The sequence below is a fragment of the Zonotrichia albicollis genome, chromosome 6 (genome assembly GCF_047830755.1).
Source record: "Zonotrichia albicollis isolate bZonAlb1 chromosome 6, bZonAlb1.hap1, whole genome shotgun sequence".
In the NCBI taxonomy this organism is placed as follows: Eukaryota; Metazoa; Chordata; class Aves; order Passeriformes; family Passerellidae; genus Zonotrichia; species Zonotrichia albicollis.
The window spans coordinates 61,513,421-61,533,959 of record NC_133824.1 but is presented as its reverse complement, the minus strand read 5'-3'; the positions used below and the strand labels follow the sequence as shown (position 1 = coordinate 61,533,959).

Sequence of the window (20,539 nt, the reverse complement as noted above, 5' to 3'; positions counted from 1 at the left end):
AAGTGCTGGAGCATTTCCTCTGGTGGGTGAGGAAATTTTGGGATGCAGACCCTCATCAAACTGCCCTCAGTATCCCTGACATTTTCCTCCTGTCCATACAAAACATGGCCCATTTCTGCCTCCATGGATTTCCCCGAGTGCCTGTTTGGGCTACACAGTGGAAAAGACATTTTGTATTGAGGAATAAAACCCCAATAAACTCCAAGTAACTGATGGGGTCCAGGAGCATGGCCTGCATCCAGAGCTGGCAGTCCAGCTGGATTCTGGCATGATGGATAAACACTTCCTATTGAAGTGAAGGGAAACAACCCATCTTCCTTGGTCAGCATCGACTCCGTTTATTGACTCCATCAGTCACTTTTTATAACCGTGTTAATTAGGTTCACGCATATTGCAAACCCGAGCTCACAATAGGTCAGAGATAACACACCAACCCCTCCTTTTGTTTTCAATACCAAGATTTGAGTTCTCAAAACTTACTTTTACTTTCCCAAAACAGCCAAAGATAGAATATTCACCTGCCATGAGAAAACTGCCTGATAACTCTGGTATGCAAGGTTCGCAAGGCCTTCATGTTTGTCACTTTTATTTGTTATTAAAAACAACCTGAGAACTCCTGCTGTTTACAGAAACAGGCTGTGAGAATTTGCTCCTCACAGCTGCCTTCGAAGCCATTTCTGAAAAAATCTCCAACAACTTCCCTTCCCAAGTCTGTGCTGGCACCGCCTTCAAGATGGACTCGGCTCAGGGCTCTGGGCATCCCAGCCCAGTTTGGGAGGCTGGAGCTGATGGATCCCCCTGGTGATGAAGCCAGCAGAGCTGGGACTACCCAGGCTCGGCCCCTCATGCAGCAGCATCCCCACAGGATCCCTCTGGGAAGCTGCTCCTGACCTCCAACCTCATCCATCCTCATCCATCCTCATCCAGCCTCATCCAGCCTCATCCAGCCTCATCCAGCTTTATCCAACCTCATCCAGCCTCATCCAACCTCATCCAACCTCATCCAGCCTCATCCAGCCTCATCCAACCTCATCCATCCTCATCCATCCTCATCCAGCCTCATCCAGCCTCATCCAGCCTCATCCACCCTCAGTCCAGCCTCATCCAGCCTCATCCATCCTCATCCACCCTCAGTCCAGCCTCATCCAGCCTCATCCAGCCTCATCCAGCCTCATCCAGCCTCATCCAGCCTCATCCACCCTCAGTCCAGCCTCATCCAGCCTCATCCATCCTCATCCATCCTCATCCATCCTCATCCATCCTCATCCAGCCTCATCCAGCCTCATCCAGCCTCATCCAGCTTTATCCAACCTCATCCAGCCTCATCCAACCTCATCCAACCTCATCCAGCCTCATCCAGCCTCATCCAACCTCATCCATCCTCATCCAGCCTCATCCAACCTCATCCAGCCTCATCCATCCTCATCCAGCCTCATCCATCCTCATCCAGCCTCAGCCATCCTCATCCAGCCTCATCCAGCCTCATCCAGCCTCAGTTCAGCCTCATCCATCCTCATCCAACCTCATCCAGCCTCAGTCCAGCCTCGTCCAGCCTCAGTCCAGCCTCATCCAGCCTCATCCAGCCTCAGTCCAGCCTCATCCATCCTCATCCATCCTCATCCAACCTCAGTCCAGCCTCATGCAGCCTCATGCAGCCTCGTCCAGCCTCAGTCCAGCCTCAGTCCAGCCTCATCCATCCTCATCCAGCCTCAGTCCAGCCTCATCCAACCTCATCCATCCTCATCCAGCCTCATCCATCCTCATCCAACCTCATCCATCCTCATCCAGCCTCATCCAGCCTCATCCATCCTCATCCATCCTCATCCAGCCTCATCCAACCTCATCCAGCCTCATCCATCCTCATCCATCCTCATCCAGCCTCATCCAGCCTCATCCATCCTCATCCATCCTCATCCAGCCTCATCCATCCTCATCCAGCCTCAATCCAGCCTCATCCAACCTCATCCAGCCTCATCCAGCCTCATCCATCCTCATCCAGCCTCATCCAACCTCATCCAGCCTCATCCATCCTCATCCAGCCTCATCCATTCTCATCCAACCTCATCCAGCCTCATCCAGCTTCAGTCCATCCTCATCCAGCCTCAGTCCAGCCTCATCCAGCCTCATCCATCCTCATCCAGCCTCATCCAGCCTCATCCATCCTCATCCATCCTCATCCAGCCTCATCCAGCCTCATCCAGCCTCAGTCCAGACTCAGTCCAGCCTCATCCAGCCTCACTCCAGCCTCATCCAGCCTCATCCATCCTCATCCATCCTCATCCAGCCTCAGTCCAGCGGCACCGGGAGAGGCGGGGATTTGCAAAGCCCCAACGCAGATGTGGCACTGACCCCTGCTGACGGCTCCTGCCCCAGCCCGGCACCGGAGAAGGGCTGAGCCTGGAAAAGGACACGTGGAGAAGAGCAGGGATGTGGGAATGCTCCTCAGAAACCCTGCGGAAGGAAAGGATCCTGCTGCTGATGAGGGGCACCTGCCCAGACCCCCTGCTCCCACCACCCAAAACATGCAGAGGAGCCTACTGGAAATGGAGTTTATTTAAGATGCAATGAAAAATCCAATTATTGCATTTCAAACTGCCAGAGGGCAGGGATGGATGGGATATTGGGAAGGAATTCCTGGCTGGGAGGGTTGGCAGGCCCTGGCACAGGTGCCCAGAGCAGCTGTGGCTGCCCCTGGATCCCTGGAATGTCCAAGGCCAGGCTGGACAGGGCTTGGAGCAGCCTGGGACAGTGGAAGGTGTCCCTGCCATGGCAGGGATGGAATTAAATGGGAATTAAGGTCCCTTCCAACCCAACCCATTGTGGGATTCGATGCTGGTGATCAGGGCCAGCAGGGGAAATGAGCAATGTTCAGCTGATGGAATTCAGCAGCGTGAGGACCTCATGGAGCACAGGAATGACGGGAACACACGAAGGATCTGCTCACACCCTTCCCTTGGGAACCATGCCTTTGATCAGCAGGCTGCACTTTATTCCTTTAAATACATACATTTTGGCTCCAAGCCTGTCACTCAGTCCAAAAATGGTCACTCTCAATTAAGGCTTTCCAGTGCAGCCCAGGACTAATAATCTATTTCTGGGTATTTCAAAAGCATCACAGCCACGTGTGCTGCTTGCAGGATGAGAAATACTGAGTTTGCAATGCTCTCAGCAGTCCCTTACCAGCATTTTTTCCTCTTCTCAGTAATTTCAGAGCCTTAAAGAGTAGGAAGAGGATCTGACTGTCCCAGTACATCTCTCTGGGAGGGAGATTAAGTTCATTGAAGGGATGGTCATGGAATCCTGGACCATCTGCTTTCAACCTCCTGCCATTTCTTGTCCAGGAGATGGAAATTCACTTGCCCAGGTTTTGCATCTCCCCACTGAAGTTCTGGATGTGAAGCAGCTCCATCCCACCTTGGAAGGGTCCAGCCTTGCCCTTCATCTCTCTCCCCTTTTCCCCAGCACTCAGCTTTCCACAGAGCTTGCTCCCTGCACATTCCCAGCTCAGGAGGCACCAACCTTGCTGCTGTCACCGAGAGCAAAGACAAATGGAGGCTGCAAATAGCCCCTGGGCTTGTGACCAACAAAATGCCAGCAGTGAGCAAAGCCATCTCCCAACCTGCCCACCCCTGGGATTTGCTGGCACAGTTTTGTCCCAGCTATTCAGGACTGTTGTGTGACCTGAGCTCTGGCTCCTGGAATAAATCTGCTTGGACCAGATCCTCCTCTTCTCCCGCTGGGAGGATGAACAAGTTCACGAATTCAGGTCACAAGTCAGGTGTAAACACAACTGGGGCTGGTTGGAGCAGCCCTGGAGGGGTGGAATGCTGGCTCCACACGCTTCCAGTGCAGATGGAATTGCAGGATTTTCTGTCACACATCAGTAGAGCTTCTCCTGCAACCAGGGAGGAGAGAAATTTTTTTGTCTTGGAATCACTCACCCCTTCCTGCTCAGGGGCAGCTGAAGTGACTCTGGGACTTGAGGAATCTACAGAGCAGGGCTGAATTGTCCCTTCCAGTGTAGCTTGTTGCTCGATGAGCTCCCAAGAGCAGCCAGGGCACAGGGATGTACAGACATCTCCCTGGCATCAGAAACCCCCAGCGCTGAGCAGCAGGGAGTGGCCTTTCCTTTCACCATTCCCTGTCAGCCAAACCTCTTCTGGCCTTGGAGAAAAGGCAGGGACAGCGCCAGGCTGTGCAGGGCAGTCCCACCCCTCTCCCCAGCCCGGCTCTCACAGCTCGCTGTGCCTCCTGCCCTGCTTGTCCCTCGCTGCCATCCTCGGGGCCGTGCCCCGCAGGCCCCTCCCAGGGACACCCCCTTCCTCCGCCGGGCCCTCCTGGGATGGCTCCTCCCGGGTGCCGCTGTCCCCTCCTGCCGTGTCCCCTCCGGGGCTTTTGGGCGGCTGCTGTGCCCGGGAGAGCCCGGGCTGCGGGGACAGCTCGGGCACCGATGGCTCCATCATCTGGAGGAAGTCGTAGGCAGGGAGTGGTGGCTTCCAGTCCTCCTCGGACAAGGTACCTGAGCAGCAAATACAGCCCCAGTTAGTAGGTGAAGAGTTATGTCCCACCTCCATGGGTAGTTCCCTTTCTGAGGAATTATGGCTTTTTTTCCCCCATTCTAATGAATACAAAATTAAAAATCTTATTAAAGAACCACAGAACAATCTGGGTTGGAAGGGACCTTAAAGATCATCCCATTCCAGCCCCTTCCACCATCCCAGGCTGCTCCAAACTCCATCCAGCCTGGTCTTGGGCACTGCCAGGGATCCAGGGGCAGCCACAGCTGCTCTGGGCACCCTGTGCCAGGGCCTGCCCACCCTCACAACCAGGAATTCCTTCCAATATCCCATCTAACCCATTCCATGTGTCCTGTCCCTCCATCCCTTGTCCCCAGTCCCTCTCCAGCTCTCCTGAGGAAGGCAGATCCATGCTGGCTTCCTCCAGAGCCTCATCAGGCTGAGCAAGACAGGAGGGATGCAGTGAAAGCTTCACAAGCCAACCCTTTATGTCCTAAAGCCTCCAGTAAAACACCAGCTCCCTCATCCCTTCCCATCCAAAAAGAAAGGTGCCTGAAGAGCAGCTACTTCTTACACTGTCAGCTGGGAGGATTTTTATGAGCAAGCTGTGGTTGGGAATGGGAAAACACAGCCAGATTTGGGGATTATCACAGAGAAAAGATGTCAATTCCAAACTATCCACGCTTGGCTCTGAGCATTAAACAGTCCCAAAGCAAACTTGTGAGTGTGGGCATTCTCTCTTGGCTGGACTGTTTGTACTTCTGCAGCTCTAACAAGCAGAGCTGCTTTTTCCATCGTTAAATTCCAGGGCAGACAATTTATTGCACGTAGAATCTTCTCATAAACACACTGGAGCTCACAGTGTGTGCTTGGGAACGTTGTAAACCTGTGCCCACTTACTGCTGGGAATCTCCAGTCCTGCTTGGAGCTTCTCCAGCCACAGCAAGATGTTCATCTCAGTGATGGGCTGCTCTGAGGGGAACTTGAACACCTGACCCCCAGCGTGGAGGTTCACCCAGAGGAGAAGGGGCAAGGGAGGAGTGGTGGAGAAGTGTGTCCTCAGGATCCCGTATCCCACTGGAGTCTTCTTCCTGTTGGGAAAAGGAGATTCAGGTTTGGCAGCACAACAGGACTGAGAGCCAAAAAAGCCACCAAAGCATTTGGGTCACATGCAGCAAAGCAGAGTTTGGTGGGACTGCAGAAGCATCATCCCTGGAAGTGTTCAAAGCCAGGCTGGACAGGGCTTGGAGCAACCTGGGACTGTGGAAGGTGTCCCTGCCCAAGGATGGGCTCTCAGGTCCCTTCCCACCCAAACCACTCCAGGATTCTGTGATTCCAAGCACTGTAAACAAGCCTGGTGCTTAAGGAACCTGCTAGGATCCAACAGGGATGTGTGAAGAAATCCTTGAGCAGGACAAACTCTGCAGGAAGATGGGAGATGTTTTCCACCTCAAGCTCCTAAGAAGAGGTGGGACAAGAGTGGGACAGGTCCTGCAGCCCCCCAGGTCAGGCCCTGTCTGCAGGGACAGCTGAGAGCTCCTTCCAGCCCCTTCCAGCTGCTGCCACTGCACTTCCACAGGGATGGAAAGGCAAATTCCTCAGGTGACACACAGAGAGTGAGAACAGGACACTGAGCCAGAGGGACAGCAAGCCCACAGAGGTGCTGACGTCCTGCTGAGCTCCACTGAGGTCCTGCACTATTTTAAGGCTTCAGGTGTGAGCTGGCTCTTGCCCTGGGAATGAGGGCTTCTTTCTAGGATGAAGGACTTTTGACAAGGACATGAAGTGACAGGACACAGGGGGCAGGGATGGATGGGATATTGGGAACTGGGAATTCCTGGCTGGGAGGGTGGAAGGGTGCCCAGAGAAGCTGTGGCTGCTCCTGGATCGCTGGCAGTGCCCAAGGCCAGGCTGGGTGGGATATTTTGGATAGTGGAAGGTGTCCCTGCCATGTCAGGGGTTGGAATGAGATGATTTTTAATGCTCCTTCCACCCCAAACCCTTTGGGGTTCTGCCCTGTTTTGTGGCAGTGCCATTCTGCTCTGGCACAGGAAGTTTTTTGTGTCTCAGCAAGGCAGAGCAGAGGCAGATGTGTAGGTGGGGAAGTTCCAGGGCTCTCATTTCTGGTGCATTACTGGCAGCCCAATCCCCTTTGTCCCTGAGCACATGTGCATTTCCCCCTCAGCTAATCTCCAGCCCACGCTGGTCACGGCTTCCCAGACTTCAAAGCAAGTTATGATTAAGCCACTGAAGTTTCTCTGGGCTTGGGCACAACTAACAGAGGCCAAAAAATTCAAAGTGCAACTAAGAAGAGGAGGATTAAAAAAAAAAAAATCCCCTTTCCTACAATCTTTTATTCTTTAGGTCTTAAATTAATTTTGTTGCCTCAATATTTTTTAAATTTAATTTATGGGGCTTCTGGTTGAACCTTTTTGTGAAAGCTTTCTTTCCCCAGTCAATGACCAGTCATTCCCTCTAATTGCTGGTGGAAAATCACCATAAGACATTCCAGGAGGGCAAATTTCCATTTTTTTTTTTCTTCCCATATGCACTTCATCCCATCCCAACAAAAATGCAAATAACACCAGACCCAGGGTCAAGCTACTACAAGCACTAGAGAACATTTTCCTCTATTGAAAACGATTTCTGCAATCAATTAAATATTTACTAATTTTACTTTGTCAGGCAATTTTTACAGTTGCCCAGAACACTGAGTGAACCATTGCTCAATGGTTTGACCTCCAATTCCTGATGATTTCAGACCAAATATTCACATTACCAGCTTGTCTTCTCAGTAATTGCAGCCTCAGGGGTTTTTTCTGCAAGGCTCAGAGTGAGTTAATGGAAAGAAGAGATTTTCAAACACTCACAGGTTCAACCAGCAAACCACAAATGTCTGCTGGGGTCTTCCTTTTGCCAGCTTCAGCATTTCCTCACTTTCCACCTGACTGATGTCACCAGCACTGAACAGGATGAGGAAGGGTTTTCCCAGCTGCAGGTACTGGGGCAGATTTGGCACGGTGATTTCTGGCTGCAGGACGTCACAAACAAGAAATTGGGGGTTATGGGGAGGAGAAAACAGGAGAAAATTCCAATTTCTGCTGCAGGACGTCACAAACAAGAAATTGGGGGTTATGGGGAGGAGAAAACAGGAGAAAATTCCAATTTCTGCTAAGCAAGGTTGCAGTGTCTGTGTGGAATGTGGGAAGCAGGAAGAGGGCTGGGATTTTGGTGCACTTGGAGATGTCTTTGCCCAACCCAAGTGCACCAAGTTCGTGGGAGCAGCTGTGAGCTTGGAGATGGGGATGTGAGCAGGGCAGGCAGAGGCTCCAAAAGGCACAGGGAAAAAGCCCTGGGAATAGGGAATAGACCCAGTAATAACTGTGACAACTGGCAGGTGAGTGACTCTGAGGCCAGTCCCTCAACTCCAGGGTCTCCTGCTCCAAGACCACACAGCAAAGAGCAGAATTCTGTCCTGACTCCCTGCTCCAAGCCATAAAATTTAAAAACAAACTCGGCACGATAAAAATAACAAGCGGACAAAACGGCCGTTCCACAGAACTCTACGCTATAATCAGGGCTCTGCAAATGACTGCAATGGAAAAAAGGCATTTTGATTTTATTTTTACTCACAAAAATGTCCAGCAGTTCATATCTGATCATCTGCAGCATGTCCTGCACGCTGTGTTCGGACAGAGCGATGCCTTCCACGCTCCGGCCGCTGCTCCGGGCCAGGAGCAGGGCAGGGGGGGACACGGAATATTTCTGGGATCTGAAAAACAGGGATGGGCACAGGGCTTAGGACACACCCTGTCCCACACTGCAAGGCAAGATGTGTTCTGTTTGCCATCTGTATGGCAGTTATCTTCTGTTCACAGCCAGTCCTGCCTTAGGGAGACACCTGCTGATAACAGCCATTGAATGTCCCTGCGTGGCTGATAAGAACTACAGCATCCCATTGGGAGATGTGAGCCCAGAGGGAGGAGCCAAGCATTGCTACCTGGATATAATCTGGAGATTCTGGAACACCAGCCAAGCATTCCTGCCTGGATATAATCTGGGGATTCTGGAACACCAGCCAAGCATTCCTACCTGGGTATAATCTGGAGATTCTGGAACACCAGCCAAGCATTCCTACCTGGATACAATCTGGAGATTCTGGAACACCAGCACGGCTTCTCCACTGGATTCCCCAGAGGATTTCCCTCTTCCCCTGGATCTCCATAGGCAGACTGCACCCTTCTCCAGGATCCTGCTCCAGCAGAACCAGCCCTGACACTGCAGGAGGGCTGAGCCACAATTCCAATGGGACTGCTGCCAACAGCCTGACCCACAGGGTGTCAGGTTGGGTTCTGACTCTGTCAGGGTTGGTTTAGTTACTGCATTGTTTATTTTATTATTGTATTTGCTGGGAATCTGCCCTGATGAAGGCAGGAATGGTGAATCTGACTCCATGTTCTCAGAAGGCTGATTTATTACTTTATAATACTGTATTATATTAAAGAATACTATACTAAAGAATATAGAAAGGATATTTACTCTATGCTAAAATGATAATAATGAAAACTCGTGACTCTTTTCAGAGTCCTGACACTGCTTGGTTCTGATTGGCCATTGAGTGAAAACAGCTCACAGCAGAATGCAATGGAACAATCACCTGTGGGTAAACAATCTCCAAACACATTCCACGTGTGAGCACAACACAGAAGAAGCAAATGAGATAAGAATTGTTTTCCTTTTTCTCTGAGGCTCCTCAGCTTCCCAGGAGAAAAATCCTGGGGGAAGGAATTATTTCAGAGAATGTGAATGCCACATTTTATCTTTTAATTTTTCTTCCCTACTAAAGAACTGTTATTCCTGCTCCCATATTTTTGCCTGAGAGACCCTTAATTTCAAATTTATAACAATTTGGAGGGAGGGGGGTTAACATTTTTTCATTTTTGGGGAGGCTCCTGCCTTCCTTAGCAGACACCTGGCTTTCCAAACCAAGACAACCCCAAATGTGCCACACACAGAGCTGGCATCCTCCTACAGACATGTCCAATCCCTGGCAATGCCCAAGGCCAGGTTGGATGGGGCTTGGAGCATCCTGGGATAGTGGAAGGTGCCCCTGCCCATGGCATGGGGTGGAATGGGAGGAGCTTTAAGGTCCCTTCCAACCCAAACCACTCTGGGATTCTGGGATTTTATTCCTACTTCTCCTTCATGTTCACACCTATGGTTGGGTGATGCAAAAACCCACCCAGAGCTTCACTCTGCCCCCCCAGCCAAGGCAAACAGAGGTCTCAGATTCTATCCAAGGGACACAACCCACACAAAACAACCTCCAGGAGTTGATCCAGTTTTTGTCTCAGTGAAGAAACCCAAAAATGCAGGTGAGATCCAAGCCCCACACAGGAGCAACACACAGAGGCTGCACCCACCCACTCTTGGTGGAGTAGTCAGATGATGCTTTGTCTCACAATTCCCTTCTGGTAAGAGGGGTTAAAGTATTCAAAGAAAAGCTGAGAAAGTGGGAAAAGCAAAAATAGGAGAAGTCTGAGCAAATAAAAGGGCATTGGGGACACCAAGCCATGACAGCAATTTCCTAGAAGTTTGAGGAACTTCAGCCCTGGAGGCTCCAGATGGCACTGCCCAGAGGAAGGGTGTGACAGGGGAAATCAGCTGTCTCTGCAGTTTTTGGAGTCAGGTCTGGTTTGTTTTTCAAAGGCTGTGACACCAAAGAATCCCAGAATGGTTTGGGTTGGGAAGGGACCTCAAAGCCCATCCAGTTCCATTCCCCTGCCATGGCAGGGACACCTTCCACCATCCCAGGTTGCTCCAAGCCCTGTCCAGCCTGGCCTTGGGCACTGCCAGGGATCCAGGGGCAGCCACAGCTGCTCTGAGCACCCTGTGCCAGGGCCTGCCCACCCTCACAGGGAGGAGTTTAGGTCATCAATGACACAACAAGTGGAGGGAACTGCAGATAATTCATTTCCATGATGTCCAGCTCTTATGGAGGCCTTTCCCATCCTCCAACACAGCATTTATCTCTCTGGGACCAACACAATCACAGCAAACCTCACTGTGAGCTGATGTATTTACAGTAATTAAATGTAAAAAACCTTAGGGCAAAGTAGGACAAAACTCTAAAAAAATATTTAATTCAGGGATGTTGAACTTATTAAATTTCTGTGGGTTTTACAGAGATTCTTTGGCTTGGTTATGGCTCAGAGGAGTGAGGATTCTTGTTCCCTGTATCTAAAATGCATCACCTTGTTCAGCAGCCTTTGATAAGCATCTGTGAGGGGGTGAGGCATTGGAAGAGGATTTCAGAGAAGATGCCCCTGGATCCCTGGAAGTGCCCAAGGTCAGGCTGGACAGGGCTTGGAACAACCTGGAATAGTGGAAGATGTCCCTGCCCACTGCAGAGGGTGGAATTGGATGGGCTTTAAGATTTCTTCCAGTGTAAACCATTCTGGGGTTCTACTCTATGATTCTATAAGGAAATATTTTATAGACTGCCAGAAAATCACCAAATTCCCCTGCTACACTATATCCTCAAATGCCTTCTCCTCTTCCTGGTACTGAGGGCTTGTGCTGTTGCTCAACAGCTTTCCATTTATACAGCAGGACCATTGAGTGGGTAACACGAGCCTGGCATTTCAATCAAAACTATCTGCAAACAAATACTTGGCAGCAATCTCTGACAATAACGACCTCATGCAAAGCATTTCTTCCTCAATGCCTTTCCCCCTTCATTAGTGACCAGCCCAGCAGGTGCCTGCTGAGCAAACAGCTTTGCTCACAACAGAATTGTGTATCCTGCAGCCGTTTTCACTCTGGAAAAGGATGCACAAAAGAGGAATCAGCTTTCTGTGACCTGGGAGCCATAAATATTTTCTCCTTCAGCACTGAGCTCAAGAATGGCGTTTCATTTTCTGAAGAAGGGAAGTGAGCCTGGCTCTTGCATAAGGAATTCCTGTAAGTGTTTACTTTGTGCTTACAGTGGAGAAGTCCATCAGCTACAGTAGCTTCACCCACAAATCACAGCCAAAATCCAAATTTGGCAGAAGGACTATCAATGTAAACTGCAATAAATATTCCTGCTAAACAGGAGCAGGCTGCAGACTCCAGGAGCAGGGAGGTGGATTTTTGCATGTGTCACCTTTGAGGGAACAAAGGTTTCTTCTTCTACTGGTACCTTGAGAGATCACCCTGTCCTCTGCTTTTTTTCCCTTCTATCAGCTGGGCTGAAATCCTTAGGAAAGAGAAGTATTAACTGATGCCTGGAGCAGTTTGCTTAATAGAAATGTATCCCCAAGGTATTTGCACTTTTATTCTCCGTGCTCACCACAAAAATGCCAGTGTGTCATCAGGAATGCATCACACCTCTGAGGAACTAATGCAAGTAATTCTCTGCTGCACTGCAGGCTGTTAAACCCACACCTGGAAAACAGGCCAAGGACCTCCTGGGATTTTTACCTCTGCCTTGACAGCTAATTCCTGATGGAAATGAGATGCCAGGGCAAGCTGGAGATTCCCCCTGGATCCAGCTGCATCTCTAGGCACTGGAGCACCTCTCACACTCCAACCCAAAGGATTTTGTCCCTTGCTGGAGTGTGAATGACACAGGTAAGATCCCATTAACTCCCACCTGGCTTCGAGTCAGGGATGCAATTCCAGCAGGAGTGCAGCTCCATGGCAAGACAACATTTCTTTCCCAGCTTCCAAAGCCTTTTGCAGCACCCAGACTCCATGTCCACTCCACTGCTAGCCCAAGCAGTCACAAGCAGCTTCTTTTCTGCCTGTTTTGGGTAACTGGGGGCAACCACCAGAGCAAGGGAAGGCTCTGCAGTGGTTATCCATCATTTTTTCCTCCCTCACACACTGATGGTGTAATTTTTCCAGCCTGGTTTTTATTTTCAGAAAGGTTTGCTCCTCTTTGTGTGAGGAACACAACCACATCCATGGGGGCTAAAGGACTGAAAATGAAAGTGAGTATGAACAGCAGGAAGGTGACCATGGACAGGCTGAGAATCAGTGACAGAGCCAAGGTCACAATTCCCTTTGGATGAGTCCTGAGCCATCTCCCTGCAGGAAAAAGTCACTTGTAGCTGTTTAATTCAGGGATGTTGAACTTATTAAATTTCTATGGGCTTCACAGAGATTCTCTGGCTTGGCCATGGCTCAGAGGAGTCAGGACTCCTGTTCCCTGTATCTAAAATGCATCACCTTGTTCAGCAGCCTTTGATAAGCATCTGTGAGGGGGTGAGGCACACAAAACACAACCACATCCATGGGGGCTGAAGGACTGAAAATGAAACAGGAGGAGGGTGACCATGGACAGGCTGAGAATCAGTGGCAGAGCCAAGGTGACAATTTCTTTTGGATGAGTCCTGAGCCATCTCCCTGCAGGAAAAAGTCACTTGTGGCTGTCCCTCAGCACAGTGACACTTGCTCCAGGCACTGCCTTTCATTGAGTGCAGATCAGTTTGAATTCTCCCCAAAGAAAAAGAGAAACCACTTACAAAGCCAAGGCATCATCTTCAAAATACATCCCCATCCTTACGTGGCCACTTAGGATGTTTCCTGCCTCTTCAAAAGCTTCCCTGGCTGGAAGAAAGACAAAGACACAAGAATAAACAACACAAAGAGAGGTGTTGAAGTTTTTTCCTGGAAACCTGATTGATGCCTGCACACATAACATCCTGCCAGAGCAGATTTTCAGGAATTAAACCAGGATTAGAGGCTCCCAAGAAATGACTGCAGGCCATGGGAGGAGGAGCAGGCAGAGAGCAAGGATTAGGGCAAAATTCCCATTATGAGAACAGTGTTTGCCCTTCAGCTACCAGCACTGAGCCTCCAGGATCTGCAGGACAGAGGCACTGCTGGAAAATGAAATATCTTTAAGGACTTAGAGTCTGTAAGTGTTCTTGGAAACAGGAGACCAATTATAAGTCTAAACAAAAATCTTATAAATCCCAGTGACCTTTGAGAAATGATGGATGGTGGCTTTACTGGAGTAGGGCTAAGAGCCTGGAGATAAACCAACCTCTCCTTCAAGTGTCTCTTGGTTTATCCAGCTCTTCCCAGAAGACTGGGGCTGTTGCAGGATAAGGAAAAACCAGGCTGGGCTCTCTTGATCACTGAGAGCACAAAACAAAGCTGGCTGCAGAGCTGCTTCATTCCCTTATAAAAAGCCTCCAATTCCACAGAATTCCAGAATGATTTAGGTTGGAAAAGACCTTAAATTCATCTTGCTCCATTCCCTGCCACGGGTAGGGACTCCTTCCATCAGCCCAGGTTGCTCCAAGCCCTGTCCAGCCTGGCTGTGGATTCAGGGAAAGCCAAGCTTTGTGGGAACATGCAAGGCACGGTGAGGAACTTGTGAAATGCAGAGATCAGAGCTGCAGAGAGCTGCTGCCAAAGGTGGGGTGAGAACAGGGAGGATTTCAACACCACCACCCCCCTCCTCCTCTGCACTGAGCAACTGAAACAACAAAAGCAGCTCTTCTGACCCAAGGAAAAATCTCACTTTTTGGAGAAGTCAGGTTTTTCCTGAGAATTAAGGGGGTACCTCAGACACAGCCATGACATAAATTGCTGTCACACACCAGTGACTGCTCCTCAGAACCTTCACTGTCACAGCACAGGCCAGCCCAAGCTCCTGGGAGCAGTGACTCACAGCTCAGTAGCTGGAGCTGCCTCTCAATTGGTGACTTTGTGACTTTTTGGTTCTTTGATTCCTGTTTTGCAGCTACACTCAAAGCTGTGTTTTCCACTGTTTCCCATGTGGCCCATAAACTTTCAATTAAACTGTTTTCCTTTTTAAATGGAAGGAGTTCCTTAAGGAGTGGCTCATTGAGGGCTCAGTCATTATCACAGAATCTCTGAATGGTTTGGGATGGAAGGAACATTAAACTCAGCCAGTGCCACCCCTGCCATGGCAGGGACACTTCCACTGTCCCAGGCTGCTCCAAACCCCATCCAGCCTGGCCTTGGGCACTGCCAGGGATCCAGGGGCAGCCACAGCTGCTCTGGGCACCTGTGCCAGGGCCTGCCCACCCTCCCAGCCAGGAATTCCTTCCCAAAATCCCATCCATCCCTGCCCTTTGTCAGTGGGAGCCATTCCCTGTGTCCTGTCCCTCCCATTGTCCAAAGCCCCTTTCCAGCTGCTCCAGAGAAACCATTCTTGGATGTTGCTTTCCAGCTCTTCTGGTTGTTTGGTTACTTGATTTTATCAGTGCTGAAAGATATTTCCCATCCCAAATTCCTCCACCAAGCTTTAAATCCTCAATTGAGATGTGAACTTGTCTTGAAGTGCTGCCCTGGTCAGCCCTGGCTGCAGGGATTCCCTCCTAAGCCAGAACAACCTCCTTGACCTCTCCCTATCACACTTCCAAATTTTCCCTATTTCTGGCTGTCCTACACCCAGAGCCACACACCAGCCCATATTTCTCCAGGTTCTTTGCTTTGTACCCAAACTACCCACAAATTCACACAGCTCCACTACAGACAGGAAGCAATTAAAAAAAAAATCCATTTCAATATTTCCTAGGAAATTATTCCCCCCTGAAAACACGATTTTCATTCCCTGAGGGGGCTGACCATGCTCTTGAGCTGGAATCCCAGCTGCCCTGAATTGCACAAGCACAACCCCACTGCTTTGGGGACAAGCAGGGCTCAAGCTGCCTGATGAGGAAGGGTCTAAAATCCCTGCAGAGTTTTGAGAAGCAGGATCTGAGCCTCACTTTTTATCCCTCTGGAAGGAGGAATCTTCTCCTAAGTCAGAACAACCTCCTTGACCTGATGAGATCCTCTCTCCCCATCACACTTCCAAATTTTCCCTATTTCTGGCTGTCCTACACCCAGAGCCACACACCAGCCCATATTTCTCCAGGCTCTCTGCTTTGTACCCAAACTCCCCACAAATTCACACAGCTCCACTACAGACAGGAAGCACTTCAAAAAAACCCATTTCAATATTTCCTAGGAAATTTTTCCCCCCATGAAAACACAATTTCATTCCCTGAGGGGGCTGACCATGCTCTGCAGCACAATCCTTGAGCTGAAATCCCAGCTGCCCTGAATTGCACAAGCACAATTTCACTGCTTTGGGGACAAGAAGGGCTCAAGCTGCCTGATGAGGAAGGGTCTAAAATCCCTGCAGAGTTTTGGGAAGCAGGATCTGAGCCTCACTTTTTGTCCCTCTGGAAGGACGAATCTTCTCCTAAGTCAGAACAACCTCCTTGACCTGATTATGCCCTCCCTCCCCATCACACTTCCAAATTTTCCCTATTTCTGGCTGTCCTACACCCAGAGCCACACACCAGCCCATATTTCTCCAGGCTCTCTGCTTTGTACCCAAAAACCCCATAAATTCACACAGCTCCATTGACAGGAAGCACTTCAAAAAAACCCATTTCAATATTTCCTAGGAAATTTTTCCCCCCTGAAAACACAATTTCATTCCCTGAGGGGGCTGACCATGCTCTTGAGCTGGAATCCCAGCTGCCCTGAATTGCACAAGCACAATTTCACTGCTTTGGGGACAAGAAGGGCTCAAGCTGCCTGATGAGGAAGGGTCTAAAATCCCTGCAGGGTTTTGGGAAGCAGGATCTGAGCCTCACTTTTTATCCCTCTGGAAGGAGGAATCTTCTGGGTGTGCTCTCCAGCACAGCATCTCTCCTGACTTCCTCACTGATGCTGCCAGAGCTCAGGGATATTTTAAAATATTTTCAAATATTTCAATATTTTTAAATAATCCTGAGGGTTTAGGACAGTTTTACTTCTTAAGATGCTTCCGGTTTCTGCAACAAAACCAAATTTCTGTCCTAAAAGTTCTCTGAGCTTCCAGAAAAACGTCATAATGCATTCACCTCTTCCTAGAAAATCGTATTTAGGATTTTTCCACCAAGCCTCTTTTAGCTCAGACCCCACAAAGTGTTTCTTAACATAGTCCTGATGCTGAGGGTTGGAAAACCTCCAGGATGTTTTTAGCAGGACATCTCATTGCTGTGTTTCAGTTCACCAGAAATGACAATGACCCCACTCACTGCTGCTCGGGGTTAGAGCAGGAATTCTGCCATGGGAAAATGGTTGGGAATTAGAAATCTGTAATTTGATAAATCTGCAGGTTGGTAGAGGAACAGTGTGGTTCTCCTGACTCCAGCCTGGTTTGATGCCAGAACAGCTGGCTCCAGCTTCCTGCTCCCTCAGGCTGTTCTGCACCTCAGCTCCAGCACCCTCAGGAAGTGGGTGGAGAAGACATCCCAAATTTCATCTCCCTGTGCCTGAGTTACCTCCTGAGGCTGAGGATGCCATTCTGGACTGGAATGTGCCCTGAGGGAAGAGACAATCCTACAGGACCCACAAAAGCTCTCTGGAAACCCCCAAGGCTCTTGTTGGCATGGAAGGAAATGAAAAACTTCTCTGTAGAATCCCAGAATGGTTTGGGTTGAAGGGATCCCAAAACTCACCCAGTTCCAAACCCAAACCATGGCAGGGACACCTCCCACTGTCCCAGGGTGCTCCAAGCCCTGTCCAACCTGGCCTTGGACACTTCCAGGGATCCAGGGGCAGCCACAGCTGCTCTGGGCTGGGTTAAAGGGTTTTTTGGGATCAATTAAAGGTTTTTTGGGATCAATGTATTTACCAGACCAGATCTCCAGGGGAAGGCAGAGATTTGGTTCCAGGCATCCTGTCTTGTTCTTACCTCTTCCCTCTGGACCTTCTCACGTGAGAAAGTAGCTTGGTTTGCATTAAACCAAAGTTTGAAGGCACAAGGGAGCTTTAAAATGAAAAATAGTCTGGAAGTTTGATCTTAAGCAAGATCAGGAAGTTCTCCTATTTTTAAGGCAGCAATTCCCAGGGGGAGCTGGCAACTGAGAGTCTGTGGGGTTGGCAGATCTCAGCTCCCAACTGAGGCCCTGGCACAGGGTGCCCAGAGCAGCTGGGGCTGCCCCTGGATCCCTGGCAGTGCCCAAGGTCAGGCTGGATGGGATTGGAGCAGCCTGGGATGGTGGAAGTGTCCCTGCCATGGCAGGGCTGGGATGGGATGAGTTTAAGATCCCTTCCCACCCAAACCATTCCATGATTCTGTGATTTGCCTGAAGTTCTCTCTCCAGACTGGCTTTGTTCCCTCTCCCCTGGTAACACATTGTACATTTCTGTGTCCATCTATTCCAAAACCCACAAGTGGATTTCATTGAGTTGTTCACATTTCCTTCCTTCTGATGCAGGAAACTTCTGTTTTATCCTATTGCTGTTCTGTTATTAAAAAAAAAAATGTTTTGGATTGTGTGTTACAAGAACTGAGGCTACTGCTTCTTCAGGAGAAGCCAGCAAGATCCAAGAGTGGATCTCTTCCTTTTTTAAGAAAATTATGCTGGGAGAAGTTGCACATGGGCTCCAGGAAGAGGCTGATGGATCTGGGCTGAACCAGAGGCTTAAAGGGAATTTAATGCCAGCCTACAACCACTTGGAAGGGACTCATAAAGAGGACAGACTCCTCAGGGTGAGGGACAGGAGGCACAACAGGGACAACAGGTTTGGGGAGTTTCTACTCCCACTGTGGGTGCAGCAAACCCAGCTGAATGTCCTCTGAGCCAGGGATGGATCTGAAATCCCACCCCTGGAACCACCTGCTATTTTCTCACTGTACACCTGGAAAAGGCAGTGCCAGGTGTTGTGCTGTGAACTTCCAGCAGCTGGAAACATCCCTGTCCCACCAGGAATGAAGCTGGAAAGTGCTAAACCCACCAATCCCAACAAACCTTTGCTGGTGGCTGAGCTGAACACTCCCAGGAGTGAGGTGTGGTGGTGGGATGGGAGCTCAGATGGAAATTCCCCTCTCAAATATCCTTCTGCTTCAGCCATGGTGGCCAGCTTCAGTGGGCAGGGAACTTGGCTCCTGTGGAAAGGCAGAGAAAGAACCCAGGCTGTTGTTTTTGCTGCTTTTGGGGTGAAGAGACAACAGGGCAACCTCAACCCAACAAGGCCCCGTCGCAATGGGACAAGTGTGACCCCTCATTAGAGACAAAAATGATCATTTGGCATGGTGATAATTATCACCAGAGAGGTGATAATGGAGGCAGAGCATGGCAAAGAATCCTCCAGAAACCAGGCTTGGGGCAGATGATGAGGGTTTCTCAAGAGAAACCAGCCAAGCTTTCTTCTCTCCCTCTCCTGGCTCTGATTCTGATCACTATTTTCATTAAAGGCCTGGCTGATGGAATAAAACTGGTTTTGATCTCCAGCCTAGAGGGGCAAAAAGCAATTTGGTGGGCAAAGTGTGAGGACAGCAGCAATCCATGAGGAGAAGCAGGATGCAGGAAAAGGATGGACACTCAACCCAACAAGGCCCCATCACAATGGGACAAGTGTGACCCCTCATTAGAGACAAAAATGCTCATTTGGCATGGTGATAATTATCACCAGAGAGGTGCTGGAGATGGTGACAGCAAAGAGAGAACAGCCTGAGCCAAACTGAGAGCCTTGGGATCCCCACTGAAAATAACAGAGAAGGAATTCCAGCAAAAAGACAGGGATGGTGACAGAGGATGTGGCAGATGTCCCACTGGGGATTTGTCACTCACAGCAGGATGAAGCTGCTCAGCTCTTCAGCTCCCCACATGCCACCATATGTCACTGGCTGCTGTCCCTGCTGGTAAATCCTCAGGGTGGGGAACTGGGTGACATTCTCCTGGGAGCAAAGGCCAGGCCAGTCCCAGCAGTTCACCCGGGACAGCAAAACCCCTGGGGTTCCTAGAGTGGAAAAAAACACTCATAAATTATAAAAAACTAAAAACAACAATCAATTGGTTGGAAAATAAGAGCTTTTTATTAGCTCAGTGGATATTATTGTCTATATTTGTATTAATTCTGGCAGAAATCTACCAAAATCCAGCCCCAAATACAGAATCCCTTTGAGTACAGCCCATTTCCCTCTTGAAATCACTCATTCCCAGAAATATTCACAACTGACTGGTAACTCCAAGCAACACCACAAAATCCTGAGACATCTGTCCAGGAGCTTCAAAGGCAGTAGGGAAAGGTATTGGAAATACCTTAGGAATAAGGCCAAGAGAAGGAAATCATGCAGGCACTCACTAACAGGAGAGAGGGAAGATAAAGCTTGCCATGATGGAGGAGGAGGAGGATGCAACCAAGGTTTTTGCATTTATTAAGTTGTTCAATACTGAAAAATCTCTGTTCTACCTCAAGCATGAAGCCAAATGCACATGAATTTAAAAGGGATGGAAGAGAGATGTCCCATCCACTGTCCTCAGGCACAGGGTGGGATTCTTGGGGCTGTCCTGAGAGTTGGGCTTGATGATCCCTGTGGAAGTCAGGATTTTCTGTGATCCCACCCAAGCCATGAGCAGACACCTGCAGGACCTTAAGAAAGGGGTCTCACAAGTAAAGGAAGCACTTGGGAATTACAGAGCAGTCAGTCCAACTGTGGGTCCTGGGAAATGTCCCAAAAAGGCTTTTTAAGGCTCTCACCAACACAAGAAACTCAAGAGGTTGGTAAGAAGTGAAACAAATGAAAAGTTGGTTCCTTGAGTGCTCTCTATGAGCCCAAAGTTTCCAAAACTCCAGCATTTAGTTCAGCAAAGAATCGTGGAATCACAGAATGTTTGGGTGGGAAGGGACCTTAAAATTCATTTAATTCCATCCCCTGCCATGGGCAGGGACATCTCCCACCATCCCAGGTTGTTCCAAGGCCTGTCCAGCCTGGCCTGGAGCACTTCCAGGGACTTTTTCAGCTTCTCTTTCATCTTTGGGCTGGGTGAAGCCAGCACAGGCTGCTGTTGGTCCATGGCTAAGCCTGACCTGAATCCTGACCAGCTTCACTCCCTCCCTTGGCTTCCAGCCTCACCTGAGCTGCCCCAGGGCCCTGACCAAGGACAGGGTGCAGTTGTCCATGCCCAATCTCAGAAATCTTCATTCCTTCCCCAAATCCTTCTTTGAACAAGACTCGAAACTGCATGGGAAAGATGGGATAAAACCTAGAGACAAGTAAACACATGGAGGCA

At 49.6% G+C, this 20,539-nt stretch overlaps 1 protein-coding gene across 2 annotated transcripts in view; it reads right to left on the bottom strand.

Annotated features, from left to right (window-relative positions):
• Positions 1–2,953: 2,953 nt before the first annotated feature.
• TXNDC16 (thioredoxin domain containing 16) overlaps positions 2,954–20,539 on the bottom strand; it is a 46,487-nt gene continuing 28,901 nt past the window's right edge. For both annotated transcript variants that reach the window (XM_074544064.1, XM_074544065.1), the window contains 7 exons: positions 19,097–19,265; positions 18,275–18,411; positions 13,028–13,112; positions 8,151–8,289; positions 7,388–7,548; positions 5,418–5,608; positions 2,954–4,519 (listed from right to left, as the gene is read on the bottom strand). In XM_074544064.1, coding sequence (XP_074400165.1) covers positions 4,233–4,519; positions 5,418–5,608; positions 7,388–7,548; positions 8,151–8,289; positions 13,028–13,112; positions 18,275–18,411; positions 19,097–19,265 — 1,169 coding nt within the window. In that variant the 3' untranslated portion in view covers positions 2,954–4,232. The remainder of the gene's footprint in view (positions 4,520–5,417; positions 5,609–7,387; positions 7,549–8,150; positions 8,290–13,027; positions 13,113–18,274; positions 18,412–19,096; positions 19,266–20,539) is intronic.